The sequence below is a fragment of the Cyrtonyx montezumae genome, unplaced genomic scaffold (assembly GCF_038088225.1).
Source record: "Cyrtonyx montezumae isolate F1298 unplaced genomic scaffold, pur_monq_1.0 scaffold_3, whole genome shotgun sequence".
NCBI classification, from domain to species: Eukaryota; Metazoa; Chordata; class Aves; order Galliformes; family Odontophoridae; genus Cyrtonyx; species Cyrtonyx montezumae.
Window position 1 is genome coordinate 86879505 of NW_027072034.1, and position 16696 is coordinate 86896200.

The following is a 16696-nucleotide window of genomic DNA, read 5'->3' on the forward strand; positions in this document are numbered from 1 at the left end:
CATCTATGCGTTCTGGTTAATCAGGAGACTAGGACCCTGGTGTGACAGGGAGTGATCCACCCCGGCATTGCAGAAGTCTCTCAGAACTTTCAGTAAACTGGAGTGTAAGTGGGAGGACCATTTACAGGACAAGATCCCTACTGATCCCCTGTTCTTGCTCCTATCCACTGTTCTCATCACCTCCCACTCATTTGTATCTGGTGTCAAGTTGCACGTTTCATTCTAGCATTGCCACAGCATCAGGGAGCAGCATGGTTCATTCACTCCCTCTGAGGTATTATGCCTCTTTGCTCTATATCTTTATGTCTTCTATGCCATAGGTAACAACCAACTGATCTGTGCTTAATGGTATGCAGATTCTCACAAAGACGGCCTAGAAAAAGAATCCCCAAATGCCCAACAGTATAGCTGTACTTTCTCAGGGATAGCTTTTGTTGGTTTTGGTGTGCTTCCTTTCTGTGAAGAAAAGGTAAATGCTCGGTAGGAGATGAGTATCCAAGAAGAGAGCCAACGGCAGATGGAGGAAACCTTGGTAGTACCCTGTCAGCACTTTTCCCTGACTTAGTAAAGATGAGTGGATGGTACATCCAAGGTCTGTCTCTTCAATGCAGACAGACCAGGGGCAGAATGGTAGTGAGGGGAAAACCAAATTTCAGAGTTGAGGAAAGAGGCAGTCTGTCCAGCCCTGTTCCAGAGCTATCCCAGAAGAGCCATAGCACTCATATTCCTGGTGTGAAATCCATCCACACGAATCAAGGGAAACAAGGGGGTCACTTCTGTGTTTCATGAGGTTTATTGCCTTTAGCTATGGGAGACAGTAAGGGATGCCAGTGAAGAACATATTGGGATTGCATGAGGATTATGGGATAATTTTGGGAAGTACCAAAGGTAGGGAAAGTGAGGCTCTGATATGATTTGGGAAGGAATTGAATGCAGGGGAGAGAAAGAGGAATGAAGTCATATAAAGGTCAAGTTGCTGGTGAGAATCCCGTGTCTGCCTGGTTCTTCTTCTTTAGATCTATTTTTCTGAGTGACGGATTCAATTCTGCACATACATGATTAGTGTACAGAGGGCAAAGTATCACAACTGGAGTCAGACCACAGATCACAGGTGCCATCAGCTAGAGAAGAGGGAGAACTGTGTCCATGTAAGCACTTTCTGGTATGGGTGTGCATGAGACCAGGTATGAGTAAGTGCAGAGAGTGGAATCCCAGGGCAGTTAAGGGGCAGCTGTGTTCCTGAACACAGCTGTGGTAAGGATACCAATTGTACATAAACAGTACATTCTTTCCAGTCATTATCCTAGATGGTCTCCAGAGATCCTTTCAAACACCTACAATCCAATGCATCTGTGATTCCTTCATTATTGTGTTGTCCAATGACTGACTTTCCACAAATGTAAACAGAAAATAAGCCTGTAAGGCAAAAACGTTGATAGCTATGAAAAAGAGGTTGCTGAAGATGAGGCCATTGGTGCTGTTTCTGTTGGTCCAAATAGTGGCTGTGTTTGTCTGTTATGGTTTATGTGGTCAGCCCAAAGTCATGAATGTCTGGGGAACACAACTCATGACTGATCACCAGCTGGTTTTAACTCCAACCACCACCATTCCGTAGGCCTGGCCATCCAGGCAGTTCTTTGTGTACCTGCACATGAAATGCGCTTGCCCAGAAACACTTCTCCTTGGACTTGCCATCTCAGAAACCTTGTCTGCCCAGTCCCATCCTCTTTCTTTCACACCTTCGTTTCCAAGCTGTGTTTTCTGATTCCATTTCTAATCCAGTTGCATCTGCTCATGTCGTGTGAGTTACTCCTTCTCCTCCATGCTATTTCACTGTGACAGCCTCACTAGCTCCTACATCTCAACCAGCTTCCGCAGCATTTGCATACCACCTGACATTACGCCTCACTGTTCTTGCAAGAATCTTGCACCATTCCCAGTCCCTCCTTGGCTAACTTAGCATTCTGTTCTAGAATTTCACAGCAAAGAGGCAGCTTCTAGGGTATACACGACCTCAGGGTTCTTCAAGGGAGATCGTTCTAGCAATTCTCTACAGATGAAACAGGCAGTTAGTGCCTTCTCCAAGAAGCCCAACCAAAAAGATGCTCTCCTTCCTTACTCCCCCTCACCCTCATTCACATTAATTCCTTAATTCCTTCCCAATTCATTCATTCATTCATTCATTCATTCATTCATTCATTCATTCATTCATTCATTCATTCTCTCCCTCCTTTCCTCCCTCCCTTCCTCCCTCCTTTCCTCCCTCCTTTCCTCCTTCCTTTCCTCCCTCCTTTCCTCCCTCCTTTCCTCCCTCCTTTCCTCCCTCCTTTCCTCCCTCCCTCCCTCCCTCCCTCCCTCCCTCCCTCCCTCCCTCCCTCCCTCCCTCACTCCCTCCCTCCCTCCCTCCCTCACTCCCTCCCTCCCTCCTTCTGACTGATCTTCTTTTTCTGATTTACAGAGCTATCCAGCACCTGGCATTCTTGCCGCCCATTTGCTATTGATCACTTTTCCATAACAGCCAGTCTGGATCATCTACTAGACACTGGCGGACCCAGTAATCCTGACTCCACTGACTCTGAGCAAGTGAAGTGGAAAGTTCCGTTGGCCACACATTTTTCCTGGGGCCCCACTGGACTGTGGCTTCTCATTGCTATTCCACCCAGCACCATAGCGACAAAGGCTACCAGCAAAGATTTTTACAGGACCAGTGAGGAGATAATTTCACCACAGAGAGGAGCAAAAAGGAACTCTTCTCAGCTGCTGTAGGACTACTCCCACGGACATGCTCCAACAGTTCCCTTCTCAGTAAGAAGACCAGAAGAAAAGGAAACCCCTTTTCTGCCTGCCTCAAAAGACTTCCTAAGTGGTAGCACAGTGTCCTAGTCCCTTTGACTGCCAGCCCGGCAACTCTGGAGCACTGCTAACTGTGTGCACGCCTCAGCTGGAACAGCAGGGTCAAAGCTGCAGGGAAACTCCTTTGGCTCTGACGAGCTTCATTCAGCAGAGAAAGTGTCTGTAAGGTTCATTTAAGTAAGATTTTTATTTGTGCTATTACCTTTCTTAAGAGGAAAGTGATAGGGCAGGAGGGGAGCAGACAAGGAGCAAGGGGGCCATCCGGGTCTCAGTAGGCTGCAATGGTTTCCTGGATCCAATCAACGTAATTGCAGACCTTGGTGTAAACACCGGGATAACCTTTCTGAGCGCATCCAATTCCCCAGGACACAATTCCTTGCAGCTCTCCGTTGCACGCAACTGGTCCACCTGAGTCACCCTGGAGAGAAAAATTTAGAGGCGTGAACCAGTTTAGAAGCAGAATCTCACCTGGAAAGATTTTGACCTGGTACAAAGAACCTAGGGGATGCAAAGTGAAAGGTAGCAGCAGGCCCTGCTACGGGAGCGCAGGCAGAGTCCAGTCCTCATTTGTTGGACTCCCCTAGTCCCCAGTGATTCACTGTGACTGTACTCAGTGCCCGGCAGATGTGTCTGGACCTGCTATTTTTGGTCAAGTCCACACTGCAGCTAAACCCTGCTGGAAAGATTCAATGTCAGAAAAGAACTTTGGGGCATCCACTCTGCTCCGAGGGTAGTGAGGCAGTGCAGCAGACTGACCAGGGAAGCTGTGGAAGCCCCATCCCTTTGGAGGTGTTTGAGGACAGGCTGGATGGGGTCTTGGGCGGCCTGATCTGGTTGGTGGCAACCATGCCCATGGTGGAGAGTTGGAGTCCAACGATCTTTAAGGTCCCTTCCACCATAAACCATTCTATGATTCTACGAGGAGGCCTAAGCACGCTGTTGAGCAAGAAAATAATCCATAAAGCATGAGGCACCCTGGCTCTGTGTGGTCCAGGGCTCTGCATAGACATCAGCTCTTACCTGGCATGAGTCTTTCCCACCCTCCAGGAACCCAACACAGATCATGTTGCTGGTGATATCACCCGGGTACGCCTCTTGGCACTCTTGGTCACTCAGAATTGGAGCTTTCAGGCACTGGAGAAGTTCAGGGGTGTTGTCTACCAGGAGAGTAGTGACAAGACAACATTTGTTGTTTTTTCTTCCTGGGACCCAGTACTGTCAGTTAACAAAATGACCTGAAGACCTATCTGCGAGGCCCAGCCAGCAAAGCAGGGTAGAGCAAACCCTTGAGCTAGAGAGCTAGAGGAGCAAATGTGAAGTGCATTGTATGCTGAGGCACACTGGCACACCTTGCAGGCAGAACAAGAAAAGGCTACAAAGAAATCAGCCGAAAAGAGTGTGGGTCTCATGAACGCAGTGGAAGAGCAGGAGAAGCGCAAACAGCTACTTGTTGTGCGTCTTGATACTCACAGCCATTGCTCAGCGTGTTTCCCCACCCTGAAATCAGGCACTCGGTCCCCGCCTTGGCACAGGAGCTGGGCAGAGCTATGGGTTGGATGTCGTCACTGTAGACCACCGCAGATGCCAACTTGATCAACATAATGTCATTATTGAGGGTTATTGAACTGTATTTAGGATGGCGGATGATTACTGATGAACTCCTGACTTCTTCACTGTCTTCCTGCACGTCGATGTTGTACTCTCCCAGCCTCACTTGTATACGGCTGCAAAATTGCCAGCAGAGAAACACAGCAGTTAGCCGAGGGTTGAACAACTTTGTGCCGTAAAGGGGTCTGGCAGACTCTTGGAAGAGAGTAACACAGTGAATGTTGCCCTAATCAGAGGGTAATGTGTCACAGAGCACTAGAAACCATTTGATTTTGTGGAGAACAGAGTCTGGAAAGCCTTGCCAGATGGGCATCCTGTCCAGAGGATCCTCAGCTTGCAGCTGTGGCAGTGGTAGATGGATGACTCCAGACACCTAGAGCAACGCTTCAGAAAGGAAACCTGCTGCAGGGAAACACGATCCATAAGGTGTGTTCTCTCAGAACAAAGAAAGATCCACAGGGAAGATCTGAAGGAATGAACGTGAACAAAATGATAACGGTACGCCACATAGACGTGCAAATGGGGACAGAAAGGCATGTTAGCGTGCACAGAAAAGGATGCCAAGAGTGCCACAATATTGGACAGATGATGAAAAGCAGAGAGACTGAGGGAAGCTGAGACTGAGGACCTCCTTTGGTTCTCAGGTACACCATGCGTTGCCCCCACAGATGGTCTTCTCCCAAGAGGCACTGGAGTTCCAGATCCAAAATGATTGCAAGGTTTGACTAGAACCCATCCAGACACACAACCCGATCCGTACTTACGATTTGTAGCAGTGAGCAGCTGACAAGACCCACTGGCTGTTGATGAGGGAACCTCCACAGAAGTGATAGCCAGAGTTCAGAGACACCTGGTAGGGAACTGAATGCGCTGGGCATGTGTAGCCTCCCACAATCTTGTCATCATCAGCACCTCCAGGGAAAGCAACTGAAGGAAAGAGAATTGGGTTTCACAGCACCAGGCCTGACTCCATTCTCTGCAAGTGTAGCAGCAGACAGTGAGCTACAGAGGAATTAGCAGCAGCCAAAAGAGTTTGAAACTTCTCAAGTCTTCACGTGACCTCTGAAACGTCCTGCTGAGTTCTTCCTGGCTACGCTGAAACTTGAGTCTAAGTCTTTACCATCTCAAGTCAGAAAGAGAACAGAAGAGGAGAAGCTGCCAAAGGACCTCACAAAGTAATTGCATGCAGGCCTCACTGTGTCCTTTCCACAGAATCTTTGGAACAGCATGCGACAGCTATGGCATGGCAGAAAGCACATGGCGGTCGCTTTTGTGGAGCAGAAACTGTATGAGGGCAAATGCAGTTGAGAATGTTGGCAGAAGTTTTAATCTGCTGGGGGGAAAGGAGGGGTGAGCAATAGTGAAGGGGAACGCTGGTAGCAATGAAACAGGAGAAAACACAAAGTCTTTGTGGAGCTGGAGGGTGATATAAGAAAGAACGTGCTTGGATGATATAGGGAAGAACATATCTGAATGTGAGAAAGAAGGTATTTGTTGAAGCCAATGGAACAGTGGTAGCCAACCATTTTTGATCGCGCGTCCCTTTTGGTAAAAACCCTTTTAACACTCCCGTCCCTCCTTGCAATATATGTAAGCTTATTCATTTGCAAGTTATGTACGTGTACTACTGCAGTTCTAATGTGTTCATCCCACGCCCTAATGGACCATCTTGCATATTCTGGGGTGATGGCACCCCTCTTTGGAGACCACTGCACAAGAACACCGTGGGCGTGAAGCCTGTCTCTGACCACCGATTACAGATGCCAAATGCAGAAGATGCAAAACCCTTCCCCGGCCCCTCCTGGGCCTCCAGCAACTCATGTACTTGACGTTTCCTGGTCAGATGGAGTGTCTCTCAACCTCATAGCTTTTGATGGAGATTTTTTACACAAACTTGTCCCCTCAATTTCTGAGGCTGCATAAGCCTTTTACACACACCAAAACTCTGCAGAAAGGGGTTCACAGCTTTCCTAAAAGAAGTGGAATTGTCCGTTGTTAGGTGCAAACCTGCCAGATGACCTACCTTTGTTTTTACTCCCTAATCCTTGTACAGGAGGAGACAGCAAGCTCCTCACTGTTTCATACACCCCCGTCACATCCTACCTTCTCTGTCTCTCTAGGAGTCTGGGAGTCCAAGTCTCTCACATAGGTGGAATGAGAAGAAAAGAATAGTCTGCCATTGGAGAAAGAGAGGGCAGGAAGAGAAGGCGAGGCAAGAGGTTGTGGGAGAAGTTTTGCTCAGATCAGAAACATTTGAGAACGTACCAGCTGCTCCCAGGCAGGAGAGAATCAGGAAGAGAGAATTCATGGTGCCTCCACCACCGAGCTCTGTGATATGTACAGGGACTAGCCTCAGAAACTCCTCTGCTTTATGCTCCTGGAGAACTTTATCTTTGCAGGCCCATGGGCTCTCCAGCTTCAACTTTCCCAGGGCCTTGCATCAGCCTGGACAAATTTACTTATTTTATCTGAGTATACCAATGATGCAGCTGATCGTTATACTTAAAGTAGAAACAGGTATTTCTAGAAATGCAAGCTGGCATTGATTTTCCCTTGATAATATGAACCCAGCTGTCCTTCATTCAGTGGCCAGATTCCCACCAATGACTCTGGAGCCACCACTACTCTGCTGCAGCATCTCTGCTTTAAATTATTGCATTATTTTACATATATATATGTACGCGTGCGTGTGTGTGCGTGTGTATGCATATGTGTGTTTATATATATATAATTATATTGTATTAGATACATTATTATTATATTATGCATATCACTGCATTAAATAACTGTTTGCAGATGGAGATGTATACTTCAGGAGTTCATTTTTCAGAGAGCCTGAAAAATGGGCCCGTGGGGTGTTCACTTCTACTGGGCAGAAGAGGGTATTTACCATTCATGCGTATATACCATTCATGAAAGGATATATCTTCTTAGAAAAAGAGGAAGTGGGTGGAAAGAGAGTGTCATGCTTTTAACCTGGGGTCGGAGGAGTTTGGTCCTCATTCAACAGAATGGCCTGAATTCTTCTCTGAATCGGTCTGTCTGCTGGTTGATCTCTGGACTGTGCATCACAAACAACCTGAATGCCTTCATTTGAGATCGGTTTGCCCCATGTGCTCATGCACTGTTGTGCCTGCAGGAATGCACCCTGTTATGCTGGGGTTCATGAATGCCTCTCCAAGGAGGCCGGTAGGAAAATGGGGAGAGGTTTAGGAAACACGTCCTTGAGGTGTTTGTTTGTCATCAAGGACTTAGGAACTTGTGCTTGTGGAAGCAGGCCTTGTGCTGCAAGCTCTGACGTTGACCTGGGAAAAGGCTTGTAGTGTCCTCTTGGTGATTTAGGCAAGTAACATAAAGTGGCTCCCAGAGATCTTTTTCTCCAAGGGCATTACCAGCAGGCCCGCTGTGATGTCTTTTGTGCTGCTGAGTGAGGCTGATTAATTTTTTTAAAGGGTATAGAAAAAAAAGAAATGAAAGGAGGAAGAAAATGTTTGTTTTTCCATCAGGGCTTCCCGAGACCCTGGGAGGAAGCAAGGGCACTGAGGCATGGCCTGGGACACAGGGTGCTGCTTGGTGGGCGTGCTTTTTTGCTTCTCTTTCTGATCGACTGACCGCGATGTTAATGTGTCACATATCACTGCTGAGCTGCCTGAAGTTCTTCTGAGCAGACTGGACTGTGACTTTGCACAAACAACGCGTGTTTCCTCACAGGGGAAGGCAGCTCATTCCCCATAGTGCTGAAGGGAGCCTCATATGGTTTTGCGGGGGTGTGTGTCTGTTGGGGAAATCACAAGTCTGCTTAGGCAGCCCTCTGGCCAAGTGGTATTCAATTTCCTCCTGCAGCTGTTTGTCACAGTGGAAATAGCATGTGAGAGCAGCCCTTTGTGGTTTCCTTTCTCTGGCTGTGAACTATGTGAAAGAGCCTTGAATTCACCTTCTGCTTTGTACTTTACCACGCTCTCTCCTTAGTGCCATCGTTGGGCCTGTGGGGAGCTCCTGGCTGTACTTCTGTAACACTAATTCTGAGAAGTGTCTAATGCCTTTTGCTAGCCAGCAGTGCCACCATTCTTAATACTGTTCTATGGGCCTGTGTTTCTGAAGGCCTTTTGTCTTTGAAGGTAGAAGCTCCTGCTTTGCTTTGATGGACCCTCTTCCCTCCCAAGAGTCTGGGCTCCGTTCCCCGACTTTGCCTTGTTTTTCTTCTGCTCCTCTTCTGCCCCTCTCCAATCTGTCTCACGTTTTACAGAGACTTTGTCTCTCCTTCAGGCAGGGTGAGGATTTTGTGTAAGTGCTCAGTACTCTTGCTGCATCGTGTGATCACTCACAGCACAGAAATATGTGGCAGCATCCTTGGATGTCACATTCTTGATAGTCATAACTGAGAGATTAATCTGGACTCTGCTTACGTCAAACTTGGCTTCACTGTAACCTTCCTCAAAAGAATTCTGCATCCATATAGAAGTGCTGACTATTAACTTCAGACTACTCCTTGAAGGCTGCTGGTACCAGAACATAAAGGGCAACGTGGACCAATTCTGGTAGCAGGTGAGGTCCACATTCTCTCCTGCTCTCCTGAGGGCATCTTCTGGCCACTGTGTGATGGTGTATCCCAGTCCCGAGCCTGAAGGAGCAAGAGAGAGAAAGTGAAAAGGAAAAGATGTAAAGCCAGTAGCTCCAAAAACTCCTTCACCTCTCTCCTGCCCCACATGGCCAGCAGGAAAGCCACAGTGCAGATGGATCTGCAGCCTCTCACCAGGTAGAAGAGCAAGCAAAATGGTCAGCATGATTAAGAGCAGCTGTCCCAGAAGAGAATGAGGACGAGAGAAGAGGCTGGAGAGACTGACAGCCCTCCCCTTGTTCCGATTTTCCCATCGAGCTTGGGTGGAAGACAGAGAAGACACGGTTCACATCTGATAACCTTGTTGCTGAGCCATTAAAAGCAAAAACAAGTGTTTGTGTGGCTGTAAGTTTTGTCTGTCTTTGGTCTGTCTGCCAGAGAAGTGGAGTTCTGAGCTCATGACAAAAAGGTGGGACTGCTTGCAGAGCAAAGAATCTCTGTCTGGATGTTGTACTGTCCATCACTTCATCTTTGTGCATGTGTGGGTCGACCAGTCATGGGTGTGATTTCTTAGCTCATTTTCACCAGTGGCTATAACTTGGGACATATTTTGCAAAAGCACAAAGGGAAGGGAAAGTGTCTTTGGGACTATGGGATCTAATTCTGTGTTAATGCTCTGTAGGAACCGAGCCAAGGCATAACTGCGAGTGCTGTTGGGCCAAATGTTCCTCTATAGCCAGTCACATGAGAGATTACCTCTTGTTCCAAGATGAGCACTTTTATTCAGAGTAACTTTTCTGCCTCAGGAAGGACAAAATAATTGCGTGCTCTCTGAAAGAAGTAAGTATAGGGAAGACAGTGTGAAATCTCTAGTGTTTCTCTGGTGACTTGTGTAACATTGCTGCCTGCTGGAAAAAAGTTAGATAGACAGTCTTTTTATTTTCAGCTCAACACTTTTGAGGTTAGTCCCAGAGCGGTCTCTGAAGAGCCGTAAACCCCCCGGTCCAGGTGTCAAATCTGTCCACATGAGTCAAGGAGAAAAGCTCTCTGGATCAAACCGGAGTTGGACCACAGACAACGGGTGCCAGGAACTGGAGAGAAGAGTGTGAGTGAACTTAAAAACGAGTGACTGTGTCTGTGCGAGTGCCCATGTGAGTATAAGCTCTTGCAGGTGTGGGGGTATGTGAGGGCGGGTACGAGAAGAAGCTGTGTGTCTGAAGAACGCTGTGGAAAGGACGCCAATTGTACCTAAACACGTACATAGTTTATTTCAGAACTGGCAAATTATGCAGGTGGGTTTTACAATGTATCACAAGGACTTTACTTGATGCTTTCTTGCTTTGTAAAAACTTAGGAATTCACCACAGAATGCTTACGCCTGAACAGTAATCCACTGCATGAAGGACACTATGTGGGAGAGGGATGCTGCTTTAGAATCCTTACCTAGAATTACGCTAGTAGGTCTTTGTTTGAGAGAGACCTATCATTCTTGTGCACGTACAGAACATTCCATCAGGAAGAAATCGTGGAGTAAATAAAATTACATTCACATCCTTCTTCCAAATTTTTGTCTTCCAAATACAGATGCCTGGGACTTGGCTCAGAATCAAAGATTACATTGAGAATATTCAAGAAGAAACATTGCAGGATTCCTTGAAATGTAGTCACCCCTCATCTGCGGGTGGAAGGGGAAAACTTAATGAACATAGATTGTCTTGCAGCTCGTCAGGCTGTAGCAAAGACACGGGTATGAAGCATAATGGGATACACGTATCACATACAAAACTTATGCTTCATGCAGAAGAAAGCTGGACTGTGTAAGCAATTTCTGAATAAAAATACATCTATATTATTCTCAAATGTGATTTAATTTCAGGTTGCATACAACTTTATCCCACCTCCCTAGCTCTATGTAGGCCCTACTTCTATCAAGGTCTTGAGATTAGGACACCCTTTCCAGGCACAGTAACTATCATTTTATATCTGGATTTGATTAACAAACTTTACATGTTGTTACAATGCGATAGAGGGTCAACAGCCGACCAGGAAAGAAGAATTCAGCAATTAAACAGAACCTGCTTGACCTCTCCTGATCCAGCTCCTCAACAGCCTATGGTCTGTGAATAGCCAGCTGGCCTGCATACCATTATAATGTGCTGAGAGCTACTCCCCTTTCCTGTGCTGAGAGCTATTCCCCTACGAGGAAAGATACCGGAGAGGAGTTTATGTACAGAAACCAAGTGACTTTGAAGTGTTGTGTCCAAACTGGTGGCACAGAAGTAGGTAGCTGAATGGTTCTTCTTCACAGATATAAGATCTAAATGGAAGGCTTCTTGGCTTAACCGCTTAGCGTTGTATCCAATGTGAATATCACCCTGAAATTCCTGATTTGCACCGTATGAATAATAGACCAATTGCAGCCCCTTCCCTGGCTGCTGCAGATACCAGAACATACTGTTGTGATTATTATTTTGACTGCATGTCAGAGTAGTATTCTCATCTTCTTTCAGCACCAGACTTGAGGTTTGGGTTATTTCAGCTCCTGTGAGACAAAGCAAAAGAAGCACAGTTCAGAAGCAGACTGCATTCTCCCCACAGCAGAGCAGCTATGACAGCTCAGCTGATGCCTTACTTGCTCCAAAGAAGTACAAGACCATACACCAAATCGTCTGCATCCTCATTTCTGCCTCAGAAGTCAGAGAGCATGCCCTGGTGAGGGACTCAACTTATATCGGTCTGTTTTCATTTCCCTTGAGCCAATAGCAACGACCTCTGCAGCAGCTAGATCTTTGCCAAAACCAAGCTTCTTCCTGCATGAAATTTCAAGCAAGCGCGTTGTTTTAAGAGTAACTGTGGAAAATATATAGAAACTTCCGAACTGACACAGATGGAAAATACTCTGTCAGAGGGGATAGCATCAAGGGGAAACGGCTTCTAACTAAAACAGGGAGATTTAGACTGGATGTGAGGAAAAAGGGATTTTTTATAGTAATGGTAGTAAGTACTGGAACAGGGTACCGAGAGATCATAGAATCCTATAATAGAATCATAGTGTGGTCTGTGTTGAAAAGAACCTGAAAGATCGTCTAGTTTCAAACACCCTGCCATGGGCAGGGATGCCAACCACTAGACCTGGCTGCCCAGAGCTACATCCAGCCTTGCCCTGAATACTTTCAGGAATTGAGCATCCACAACCTCTCTGGGCAACTTGTTTCAGTGTGTCACCACCCTCTGAGTGAAAATGCGTTGATGCCCCATGCCCAGAGTCATTCAAAATCAGGCTAGACGTGGCTCTGAGCAACCCGATCTAGCAGTGGGTGTCCCTGTTTGTTGCAGGGGAGTTGGACTACATGACCTTTAGAAGTCCCTTCCAACTCAAGTGATTCTGACCTAAGTTAAGTACTGTGTTCCACTGTTACTGTAACTACAGATCCTCGGCCTCCTCTACAGCAGGAAATGAGGGAGAGTAAATATAAAGATGGGAAGGGAGACAAGGGGAACAGGTATTTCTTGACAAACTTTTCTCAGAATGGTTGCTTCTTGTGCAGTGTCACCTCAGGCTTGCAAGTATAAAAAGCACTACCTAGAAGAAAAATTTTCAGAACTGGAATAGGGCACTGTGGCTACAGAACTTTAGGATGTCAGTGCCCACTGAAGGCCTGGATGATTTTCTACTGGGAACAGGGAACGGCACATTTGTGACCAGTCTATAACCGCTTCGTTTATTTGCTGGACATTGAAGGCTACTGATAAGTTCACAGGGCTGTACAATAGTATTGCCACCCTAAGCATAAACATGCCTGGGAGATGAAAAATAGAAAGAGATCCTTAGGTTATGCTCCCAGTTTTGAAGAGCTGTTTTTCAGTGCTCAGGTAAACGGTCTGAGATCCAACAGTAGTATCATGATTTTCAGGAACTAGCAGCTTACTAAAGGAGAAGAAAAAACAGTAACAACAACAAAAATCACTCCAAATGTTGCCACCATGGTGTTTGTATTCCTTAGCACTCCTGTCATGAAATAGAATTCCCAAAACGTTCACAGGATGGTTGGATCACTAGTAATAATCCATACATGGCAGCAGTGTAGCAAAAATGAACTCAAAATAAGAGGCAGAAGAGAGCAAGTAATTCTGTCTGTGAGAGACTATGCTTTCCCAGTGCCGTCGTTATTGTGTTTCTATTGCCTGAGAAAGAAGTGAGTAAATCACAGCCCCGAGATTATTGTATGGAGCAGAAGAGTGCTCCCTGGTTGCAAGGAGTGGTGTGCAACCATACAGTAATAAGAACATTGGTTTCCAGGGTGTGTAAGGTCCACAAGACTGGTATGTGGAGGTATGAGTTTCCAGAAGTGGTTTTTGAATGGGATTGAGTGAGGGAAGCAACTGAACTTAACTTCCTCGGATCTCTTCCCATGACCATTGCAGGAATACAGTGAAGATGAGTATCTGTCACACAGCTCAATCTCCTCAGCCAAGAGTAGCGTTGCTTATTTTAGGGATGTGCCAGGAAACAAAGCAACATCTATGCGTTCTGGTTGATCAGGAGACTAGGACCCTGGTGTGACAGGGAGTGATCCACCCCGGCATTGCAGAAGTCTCTCAGAACTTTCAGTAAACTGGAGTGTAAGTGGGAGGACCATTTACAGGACACGATCCCTACTGATCCCCTGTTCTTGCTCCTATCCACTGTTCTCATCACCTCCCACTCATTTGTATCTGGTGTCAAGCTGCACGTTTCATTCTAGCATTGCCACAGCATCAGGGAGCAGCATGATTCATTCACTCCCTCTGAGGTATTATGCCTCTTTGCTCTATATCTTTATGTCTTCTATGCCATAGGAAACAACCAACTGATCTGTGCTTAATGGTATGCAGATTCTCACAAAGATGGCCTAGAAAAAGAATCCCCAAATGCCCAACAGTATAGCTGTACTTTCTCAGGGATAGCTTTTGTTGGTTTTGGTGTGCTTCCTTTCTGTGAAGAAAAGGTAAATGCTCGGTAGGAGATGAGTATCCAAGAAGAGAGCCAACGGCAGATGGAGGAAACCTTGGTAGTACCCTGTCAGCACGTTTCCCTGTCTTAGTAAAGATGAGTGGATGGCACATTGAAGGTCCATCTCTTCAATGCAGACAGACCAGGGGCAGAATGGTAGTGAGGGGAAAACGAAATTTCAGAGTTGAGGAAAGAGGCAGTCTGTCCAGCCCTGTTCCAGAGCTATCCTAGAAGAGCCATAACACTCATATTCCTGGTGTGAAATCCATCCACACAAATGAAGGGAAACAAGGGGGCCACTTCTGTGTTTCATGGGGTTTATTGCCTTTGGCTATGGGAGACAGTAAGGGATGCCAGTGAAGAACATATTGGGATTGCATGAGGATTATGGGATAATTTTGGGAAGTACCAAAGGTAGGGAAAGTGAGGCTCTGATATGATTTGGGAAGGAATTGAATGCAGGGAAGAGAAAGAGGAATGAAGTCATATAAAGGTCAAGATGCTGGTGAGAATCCTGTGTCTGCCTGGTTCTTCTTCTTTAGATCTATTTTTCTGAGTGACGGATTCAATTCTGCACATACATGCTTAGTGTACAGAGGGCAAAGTATCACAACTGGAGTCAGACCACAGATCGCAGGTGCCATCAGCTAGAGAAGAGGGAGAACTGTGTCCATGTAAGCACTTTCAGGTATGGGTGTACATGAGACCAGGTATGAGTAAGTGCAGAGAGTGGAATCCAGGGGCAGTTAAGGGGCAGCTGTGTTCCTGAACACAGCTGTGGTAAGGATACCAATTGTACATAAACAGTACATTCTTTCCAGTCATTATCCTAGATGGTCTCCAGAGATCCTTTCAAACACCTACAATCCAATGCATCTGTGATTCCTTCATTATTCTGTTGCCCAATGACTGACTTTCCACAAATGTAAACAGAACATAAGCCTGTAAGGCACAAATGTTGATAGCTATGAAAAAGAGGTTGCTGAAGATGAGGCCATTGGTGCTGTTTCTGTTGGTCCAAATAGTGGCTGTGTCTGTCTGTTATGATTTATGTGGTCAGCCCAAAGTCATGAATGTCTGGGGAACACAACTCATGACTGATCACCAGCTGGTTTTAACTCCAACCACCACCATTCCGTGGGCCTGGCCATCCAGGCAGTTCTTTGTGTACCTGCACATGAAATGGGCTTGCCCAGAAACCCTTCCACCTTGGACTTGCCATCTCAGAAACCTTGTCTGCCCAGTCCCATCCTCTTTCTTTCACACCTTCGTTTCCAAGTTGTGTTTTCTGATTCCATTTCCAATCCAGTTGCATCTGCTCATGTCGTGTGAGTTACTCCTTCTCCTCCATGCTATTTCACTGTGACAGCCTCACTAGCTCCTACACCTCAACCAGCTTCCGCAGCATTTGCATACCACCTGACATTACGCCTCACCGTTCTTGCAAGAATCTTGCACCATTCCCAGTCCCTCCTTGGCTAACTTAGCATTCTGTTCTAGAATTTCACAGCAAAGAGGCAGCTTCTAGGGTATACACGACCTCAGGGTTCTTCAAGGGAGATCGTTCTAGCAATTCTCTACAGATGAAACAGGCAGTTAGTGCCTTCTCCAAGAAGCCCAACCAAAAAGATGCTCTCCTTCCTTACTCCCCCTCACCCTCATTCACATTAATTCCTTAATTCCTTCCCCATTCATTCATTCATTCCTTCATTCATTCTCTCCCTCCCTTCTTCCCTCCCTTCCTCCTTCTTTTCCTCCCTCTTTTCCTCCCTCCTTTCCTCCCTCCTTTCCTCCCTTCCTCCCTCCCTCCTTCCTTTCCTCCTTCCTTTCCTCCCTCCTTTCCTCCCTCCTTTCCTCCCTCCTTTCCTCCCTCCTTTCCTCCCTCCCTCCCTCCCTCCCTCCCTCCCTCCCTCCCTCCCTCCCTCCCTCCCTCCCTCCCTCCCTCCCTCCCTCCCTCCCTCCCTCCCTCCCTCCCTCCCTCCCTCCCTCCCTCCCTCCCTCCCTCCCTCCCTCCCTCCCTCCCTCCCTCCCTCCCTCCCTCCCTCCCTCCCTCTCTCCCTCCCTCCCTCCCTCTCTCCCTCCTTCTGACTGATCTTCTTTTTCTGATTTACAGAGCTATCCAGCACCTGGCATTCTTGCCGCCCATTTGCTATTGATCACTTTTCCATAACAGCCAGTCTGGATCACCTACTAGACACTGGCGGACCCAGTAATCCTGACTCCACTGACTCTGAGCAAGTAAAGGGGAAAGTTCTGCTGGCCACACATTTTTCCTGGGGCCCCACTGGACTGTGGCTTCTCATTGCTATTCCATCCAGCACCATAGCAACAAAGGCTGCCAGCAAAGCTTTTCCAGGACCAGTGAGGAGATAATTTCACCACAGAGAGCAGCAAAAAGGAACTCTTCTCAGCTGCTGTAGGACTACTCCCACAGACCTGCTCCAACAGTTCCCTTCTCAGTAAGAAGACCAGAAGAAAAGGAAACCCCTTTTCTGCCTGCCTCAAAAGACTTCCTAAGTGGTAGCACAGTGTCCTAGTCCCTTTGCCTGCCAACCCGGCAACTCTGGAGCACTGCTAACTGTGTGCACGCCTCAGCTGGAACAGTAGGGACAAAGCTGCAGGGAAACTCTTTTGGCTCTGACGAGCTTCATTCAGCAGAGAAAGTGTCTGTAAGGTTCATTTAA

At 46.9% G+C, this 16696-nt stretch overlaps 1 protein-coding gene across 1 annotated transcript; it reads right to left on the reverse strand.

The window, feature by feature from the left end:
- Positions 1-3038: 3038 nt before the first annotated feature.
- Positions 3039-6807, reverse strand: LOC136052278 (trypsin II-P29-like). Its single transcript, XM_065742265.1, has 5 exons — positions 6727-6807; positions 5226-5388; positions 4324-4577; positions 3874-4010; positions 3039-3271 (listed from the first exon to the last, which is right to left on the reverse strand). Exons 1-5 carry the CDS (start codon positions 6767-6769, stop codon positions 3122-3124), a joined length of 747 nt encoding a protein of 248 aa, XP_065598337.1. The 5' UTR covers positions 6770-6807; the 3' UTR covers positions 3039-3121.
- Between the last annotated feature and the right edge of the window lie 9889 nt (positions 6808-16696).

Bases quoted from the DNA above. Each gene is read 5' to 3' on its own strand.
- LOC136052278 (XM_065742265.1), bottom strand. From the start codon at position 6,769: ATGAATTCTCTCTTCCTGATTCTCTCCTGCCTGGGAGCAGCTG. The intron at 4,578-5,225 runs GTAAGTACGGAT...GCAATTTTGCAG, and splicing joins GCTGCTCACTGCTACAAATC to CCGTATACAAGTGAGGCTGG. The intron at 4,011-4,323 runs GTGAGTATCAAG...CTCTCCTGGTAG, and splicing joins AAACACGCTGAGCAATGGCT to ACAACACCCCTGAACTTCTC.